Source organism: Pundamilia nyererei, unplaced genomic scaffold, assembly GCF_000239375.1.
Source record: "Pundamilia nyererei isolate P.nyererei 1_Seehausen unplaced genomic scaffold, PunNye1.0 scaffold00065, whole genome shotgun sequence".
Classification (NCBI taxonomy): Eukaryota; Metazoa; Chordata; class Actinopteri; order Cichliformes; family Cichlidae; genus Pundamilia; species Pundamilia nyererei.
In genome coordinates, this window is record NW_005187466.1 from 2285691 (window position 1) to 2293620 (window position 7930).

The following is a 7930-nucleotide window of genomic DNA, read 5'->3' on the forward strand; positions in this document are numbered from 1 at the left end:
TAATTTAATCAATTTTTTCTATTCATGATGCAGATTATTTTTTAGTTTTAAATGATCTGATACAATTGCGATCAGTCCAGGTTGTTCTGTGCCTCTTGCTCTATGACAGCTGCATAGGCTCCAGCCACTCCCTGCAACCCTAAGCTTGGAAAGTGATTTAGAAAATGGATGGAAAGATGATCCAGTCCACTTAAAAACCGTTATTTGGTCCAATATTTCTGTTTGAACTTAACCTAAATGGTTCTTGTAAAGGATTCTGTTGTTTGAGATCCATTTTAATACAGGTCAGTATTTTATTTTATTTCAGACACACATAAAGTTAACTGTATTTAATTTAGAAACGCATACACAAAAAACAAAAATGTAGAATTTGTATCAGTGTCCTCCATTGCATACAGTGCTTAACAAAATTATAAGATCACCACCCAATGTAAGGCTCAACTGCCCTAAATTAATAATTTAAAATTTGGTAATTGCGAAAATCATTATTTATGTTTCTGTAATGTTAATCCATCTTCACAAGCTATTTTATCAAAATGATATTTTTTAATGCAAAAATAGAAATATTTTTGTTATCCACAAATTTTAAAACTTACTGTTCCATAAAAAAGCAAAAAATTAATAAATAAAAATATTTTTTTGAAATTGAAATTACAGTTATTTACTTGGAGTCCTGAACAAAAAAAAAAAAAATATTTTGTTGTTGTTGTTGTTGTTGTTGAATGTTATGCTGGATTGGTTTCGGACTTCTCAGAGAAGTCCAGTTTGCCAGTTCAAATGTAGGTATTACAACATGAATTCAGTTTATTTTTTCCCGTAATAAACATCAACATGACTTTTAGTTACTGACAGATTTCTAAAATATTTGTGTTCTCTTGTTTTTATGTGGTCTAATAATTTTGTTAATCACTGTATGGGTAAATGAAAAAACAAACTTGCAAGAAACATGATCATGATTGAATTATTTTACCTGCTCTGTACCCCACAATATAACCAGCCCAGATCCTGTGATCAGCTGAAATAAGAAAGGGTCAATAGGGCATATGTCCACTCACCAAGATTGGATGGCAAAACCTATTATGATTGGACTGAAAGCTTTATGGGAGGTTAAATAAATATCAGATTTCATTTATTTAACATTTTGCAGTAATATTTAACATTATCCAGAATAATGAAGGAGCAATTGGAAATAGCAAGTCTAGATCTTCTAGGAATTTAGAGACATTTCTAGGACAAAATAAAAAGGCATCAGACTTTTTTGTGGTTGTAGGTGAACTAATAATAATAATAATAATAATAATAATAATAATAATAAACACTGATGTCACAGACATCTGTATGATAGTAGAGTACAACATTTTTTAAAAGCTAAAAGATTCTGTTTCTAGCTTAGGGAAAAAATAAATACAAAGTTCTGGAATAAAATCACATTGAATCGTTTTTTATTTACATTCAGTCTTTACACACACTCAGAAAAATGAGTGTATAATTCAAGTATTACGTTATAACCTCTTACTTTATTTCACAAAAAGAAATATATAAGCACACATAGAGCATATAAACATACATAAACTCCACAGTATTTGAATATTAACATTCCTTAATGAAACACATTCAGCAGAATACGCTCTAAATACTTCTGGGTTTAGTACGGTGCTCCCTCCAAATGTTAAAACCAGTACAACTGATTTCTTTTGCAACCATACAATGAAGGCATGCCAACTGTGCAATTCATGTCTTTAAAAGCAGATAGAACTGAGTACAAATAAATCAATGCAATACTGTATGTAGTCCCTGTATAAGTGGCACTTCTGCAAAACTTTGAGCTTCTCCAGACAAAGCGTGGTTAGTACTGCAGCCATATGCGGCCTAAATCGTTCCCTTTTCCTCTTAAGAGTTTCCTTATGAGGGTATAATAACAAGGAATGTTCACTCAATGCAGGTAAACAGTAGAAAAGTGTATATTTTGTGCAAAATCATAGCATTAGCTAGCTTTCATTTATAAGGTCCAGACCATGAACTCAGGGTAAACTTTGATGATGTGAGAAAGAGAAATGATGATTCAATCCAAGAAGCACTTTTTTAGAGAAGGTTTAAAAGCCACGGAGGTGTTTTCAAACATCCTGCTCTTCTGTTGGCTTTTCTTTATAAAGATCTTTGCTGAGTTCTTCATATGCTCACTGACCTGGTAACAAAATATATCCGCAAATTACTATGTCAGCCTTTCTCTCAGATCAGACTTGATCTACATCATTCTTCTCTGAGCTAGGAAAAGAGGACGGCTCCCAACGGCCCAAAATAGTACCCCTCAGGCCTGCCTGGCACTTAGCGATGAGGTAGATTTTGCGGAGCACGGTGCGGCGCAACAGGATGTAAACCCAGGGGTCGAGGATCTGGTTCCACGTGGCCAGCCTCACTCCCATCACCATCAGGGTTTCATAGTATGACAAGCTGTGTCCAATGGTTCCCGTGTAGGAGTGAATCACGGACATCAGGCCAAAGATCTGCAGACATGAAACATAAAACTACAGTTAGTAAAATGAAAAGTAAAAACAATATATTAAAAGAATAGCAAAATAAATGTTTATAAAAATAGAATGCCACTCTACCCTCCTTAGTGTCATAGATACAGTGACATTGCTTTATAAGGTCTGGCTATAGTTGTACTAACCTCTTATTGATATTTTAAAGTAGAGACTGCAGGAGTAAAAGTTTTATTTCCGAGTAGCTGGACTGCATTGCGCCTAATACCTGGTATTAAAATCTTCAGCTTTGATACCAATACTTTTAATTAGTGAAATCTATAATATGCAATCATCTTAGGGAGAGCAATGTAATGAGATCACTTGTATTTACCATTTATTTAATAATGATAGTGCAAATTCTCTGATCACATGCAGGTATCATAAGACAAAAAACCTTCTGCTTCATATATGTTTGTGCACAGAAGTAACACCTGAGCCTTCTTACATCACATTACATTAAATTTGCATGCTACTGATATGTAACTATCAGCAATGTGCTGATGTTTGACCAAAAAATTACAAAGTCACCATGTCTGTCATGCCCAGTTTGAAACTGTAATGGACTGGTCACCTGTCCGAGGTGCGCCCTGACTTTTGTCAGGTGGCATTGGCTCGAGCCCCACACAAACCCTCAATTTGGATAAACAGTTAAGAAAATGGAAGGATGGAAGCAACCGATGGAAATAATTTCACTTTAGTAAAACAGAATTTGGCTGAATCTTTACGTGAGTCAGTCAAGCAAATGACAATCTGAGTAAACTGAAATCACCAAATTAAAAAACACATTGTAAGCTTCTTAATATGATACAAACCAGATACCAGCTGTGTATGTTGTTTTGTCCTTGAGGACTGCTGCACAGTTCACTTGAGTGGCTGCATGAAAGCTTGAGCAAGAATTTTTGCACTGCTGTTGTTCCTTGAGATGTAAGCTAGAGTTTGTTGGCAGGTCTAACTTGAGAGATACTTTCCCATTCTCATTTTCTGCTAATCCTATATAAACCCTTGATAGCGTGCAAAATCCCTCTGTTATTATGCATGTGACGCACTTTTTAAATATGCGGTCTTTCTTTCTGACCACATTTCTGCTTCAGTCTCTGTTTGCACATTGTTTTTTTGTTTTCTTAACTGAGCTTGATATTTAAACAAAGTGATTGACTTACACAAAGTAAGAGCACTTACTCTTTAATTTAGCAGTTGTTGTTCCCTGTCTGACATTTGATCCCATAATGATCCAGCTGTGTAATGTGATCCAGTTCTCTTCAGAAATGTGTTAAATAAGAATTTCATGTTTTGTTTTGTTTTTACAGAAACAAGGCCATTTGGACAGAAGATTCTTTCTTTCTTTCTTTTTTTGTCTTTGTCAGCACTGATCCTGTTGCTAATGCAGTGTGACTTTAAATATTACTTCTAACTTCACAGTTTTTAACCAAAATTCTCAGTTTGCCCCTAATCTCACAGTTGCACTATGTGACATAACTTGAAAACCTCCAAAAATTTGAGGAGTAAAAATACTGCTTAACCACCACATAGGTGCTTTCAAACATACTGGCTAAAAATCCACTTGTAGTGAGCTGCCAGAATGAGTAAGAGAGCTGTAAAGCTGCTGTGATCTAACAGCTGCAATAAAACTGACGAGAGTTAATAAAGCACAGTATGGGCATGAAGGCAAGCATGCTCAGAGTGTCGCTAATCAGCCAACCTAAGTAGAAACATCTGTGTGAGAGAACATTTGATGCGTAAGAGCTCTTTCTTTTTTTATTTTTAGACAACAGGTGAAGTCTACCATCTTACTGACTTTTCTTTCTTAACCTTGTACTTCCTGACACTCACCAGCAGAGGGCTCCAACAGATACACGAGGTGACCATTATTCCAACGAGCTGCACCACCATCTCTATGTCGTGGGACTTGGCTGAGTGATGGGAGCCGGGCTGCCTCCTGAGCCGGGCGAAGACCAGTGTCAGTCCACTGATGGTGTTACAAACCAGCGCCACAGCTAGCGAGGCCAGCCCAAGTCCAGAGAACAATACTACAAATGCCACATCCACCTCCTTAGTGTCACTGAGCACTTTGATGAAACACCAGGTCCCTGGCTCTTGATAGGTGTAGGAACCCAGCTGAAAGCAGGGTAGCAAGGCCACACTTAAGGCTGCCAGCCAGATGATGGAAAGACAAATTTTTGCACGTCTTTTTGTGACCAAAGATGAGTGCAGCAGTGGTTTAGTAACACCCAGGCATCGCTCGGCAGCCATGGCACAGCCCATGAAGAGAGGGCATAGTCCGAAGAACACCATGCTGCCACCGAGGAACTGGCACATCCCATCAGAGGAGTTGACATACTGAGGCCTTGCAGCTCCAGAGAGGTAGAGTCGGAGAACCAGGGCACCAGGAATCACATGGCCAATCGAGTCTGTAATCACCAGTGACGTGGCAAACAGAAGGAATGTAGCTTTGGAGCGCCGGCGCTGAAGGGAGTAAGCATTAACCAGGATGAAGAGGGCCACAATGTTGGAAATGATGCCCAGTGTCATGGACAATATGACAATGAACGCTCCACCAGCGGTAGGCTCCTCAAAGGTGAGGTTTTCATGGTGTGACAGCCCTTCAACAGCAGCCCTGACCTCCACCTTCCCTCCACTGTCATTAGCCACATGAGGGAGAAGCAGGGGGGCTGAGGAGTTGTAGTGGCTCAAAGCTAACATCTCTGAACTCTGAAGGTCGTGAGATCCATAGTTAGGTGAGGCTGCAGGAGAGAGAAAAGGCATATTTAGTTATAAAGCACTCTTAAGCTGCTGTTGATCCGTGTAAAATGATATTGATGAGTTGATTTAACAAAAACTGTAATAACTATTCACACAAATACAAATAAAAGTTCAGGAAATATCCTGGAAAAAATGAATGCAGAAAATCCCAACCCAACCAAACATCTACAATAGTGTTCCCAGATTTGTTTATTTAAATGTGATGACACAGGAGGACACAAAAACCAACCAGGTGGGGGGAACATGAGACTAACGGTTTTATTTGTGAACAGAATTCCTGCCTCGAAGCATAAACAAGGAGACGTGGCTGCCTTGCAATGAGGCATGGTGGCTGCACTGAAGCACAAGATTGAACTCTGGGGCACAAAATGCAGTACGGTTACAACCGTATTTATGTTTTATCTTCCTGAGTGGGGGACAGTGCCAGGTCAGGTGGTCCTTTAGCCACAGCCCTTAGAGGGTAGGCTATTAGATATTGGCAGATTGTTAAAACGCCAAAAGAGACAATAGCTTTCAGAAGGAATGCGTTCATCTCTCTCTCTGGCCAAAGAATCACTGACAAGAGGCAGTAAAGCCGCTTCTGAAACCAAAGGCACCACCTTTACGTGACATCCTATAATGGTCATCTTTTAAGATTTCAGGGCTGCTGACATTTAAAAGATTCAAAAACACTACAAGAAAGAAAAGAAGGAAATTATTGTTTTCACATCTATTGCGTTCCACACGAATATGGCTCTTGTTCTTTTATAACTGAGTTTGATTCAGGTGGAAGTATGTGAAAGAAGTGCAAAGGAGAGAACTTTAATAGTTGTATGACACACAAATGTCTTATAAATGTACTTATAATTATTCATCATAGGCAGGAACATTTTTTCAATCTTTTATACATATATTTAATATATATATATATATTTAATAGATGACAAATGTTTAAGTTCTTCTTCTTCTTCTTCTTTTTGATTTGTAAATATTCCTTTTGAACCCAACCTGACACACTTGAGCGATGAAAGGACACAGGATGACAGACAGCAAGTAGAGGCTACTGAGGCAGCTGTCAGGACTGCAGTGCTTTGTTAATCAAAGTGGAGCGTCACTGTTAGGTTTAGTTTGGAGGTCAAACATAGTTAAACAGAACAGAACTCCCAGCAACACAAAAAAAAGACTAAATATTGGGGGAAATCAGAGCTGAGCATTATTCAGCTCACTGTTCACGATGCTTCATTCCATAATCACATACATTTTTTTAACACAGAGAATCCTTATACCTCGTTTGTGGTGTCTAAACAGTAACAGTAATTGCCTTAATTTAAACTAATTAAAACAATTACTGGATCCAGTTTCTACCAGAAAGAAATATAAATTTTTAGGGCTGTCTCCTGCCTACTGTTTCAGACTTCCACAGAGCCCAGCGACAGCCAGTAAGCTGCTTTTCTGCACCACAACACACCCTATCACAATTTCTTCTCACCACTTTGTTAAATCTATGAGAACTCCCACACTGATCTGTATATTTTCAGAAAAGTTCACATTTCCACTAAATAAGAAACATAGAAATACAGATGTTAACAAAAAATAATACATATAAAATGAACAAAGACTTATTCTTTTTTATTACTCCTCTTCATCATTATTATTATTTAAATGGAAGAAATTACTTACCACTCGACAGTTGATTAGTTATCTTATAAGTCCAGCTGGTTTATCTTTGTGATTCATAAGGATAATCCAAAGAAATCCAGAAGAAAAAATCTGTTTTCATTAGAAGTCATGTTTCCTTTCGACAAGCTCCACTGCAGCGATGTCCGTCGCGGAGTTTTTTCCATTGCTTAAGACTCCTGTCTATTTCACTGTGGCTTTTAAAGGATCCCCACTGACGCTGAAATACCGACTCACATTTTTATAGCGCGGTGTCCTCCAGTCTGTGTGGGCGTCTCTGCTGCTGTTCGCCCCCTGAGTCAAGTCCGTCTCACCCCTGTGCTGCACTTTCCCTGCAGCCTGTTTACATTACCTGCACGACCAGTAAGCGCAACCTAGCGTCACTTAACGTGTCATTTCTCAAAAAAAGAGTGAAGGGAAAAATAATTTAAAAAGAAAAAGTCATTATTTTTTACCTAAGCAGCACGCTGTTAGAGTTTTAATTTCCCTGTAAACTTCAAAATGTTGGTCTCGAAATAGTTAATAAAGCTTTATTTGCAGTAATCAGCTTGAAGCGAAGACACTTTTCAGCTCCTGGCTCTTCTGTAAATGAATCGATCTGAACAGATTCGGTTCCATAGGCTGCGCTATTAATCTATTTATTTTTGCAGTTGAATGCGTAACTCTGAGCTCAAAATAACCTCTGCTGAGGTATCAGTTGTCCAGTACATGGTGGATATTAGTTCTTCCTATGAAGGGTCTTCTATTTCAGTAATTCCAATAAACGACCTCAGTATTCAGGAGCAAAGGGCTGACGTTTATCTAGATATAATTTAAAAAACAATGAAATAAAAAAAAAAGTTTAAAAAAGACGAGGATACATGTGAAGGTGTTTGTTTTGCAGTTGTAGTTTAGATAATTTGGTATGGAAAAGCCATATTCACGCTCTAGAAAAAAAACAGATGTTCCTCAAGGACCCTGGTGTTAGTCTTGAGGGTTTCTGCAGCTGT

The 7930-nt window shown here is 38.0% G+C and overlaps 1 protein-coding gene across 1 annotated transcript; it reads right to left on the reverse strand.

Moving 5' to 3' along the window:
- Window positions 1–1440: 1440 nt before the first annotated feature.
- LOC102205258 (prostaglandin E2 receptor EP1 subtype-like) lies at window positions 1441–7293 on the reverse strand. The gene is made up of 3 exons (XM_005735826.1): window positions 6945–7293; window positions 4356–5266; window positions 1441–2504 (listed from the first exon to the last, which is right to left on the reverse strand). Exons 2-3 carry the CDS (start codon window positions 5223–5225, stop codon window positions 2235–2237), a joined length of 1140 nt encoding a protein of 379 aa, XP_005735883.1. The 5' UTR covers window positions 5226–5266; window positions 6945–7293; the 3' UTR covers window positions 1441–2234.
- Window positions 7294–7930: the final 637 nt, after the last annotated feature.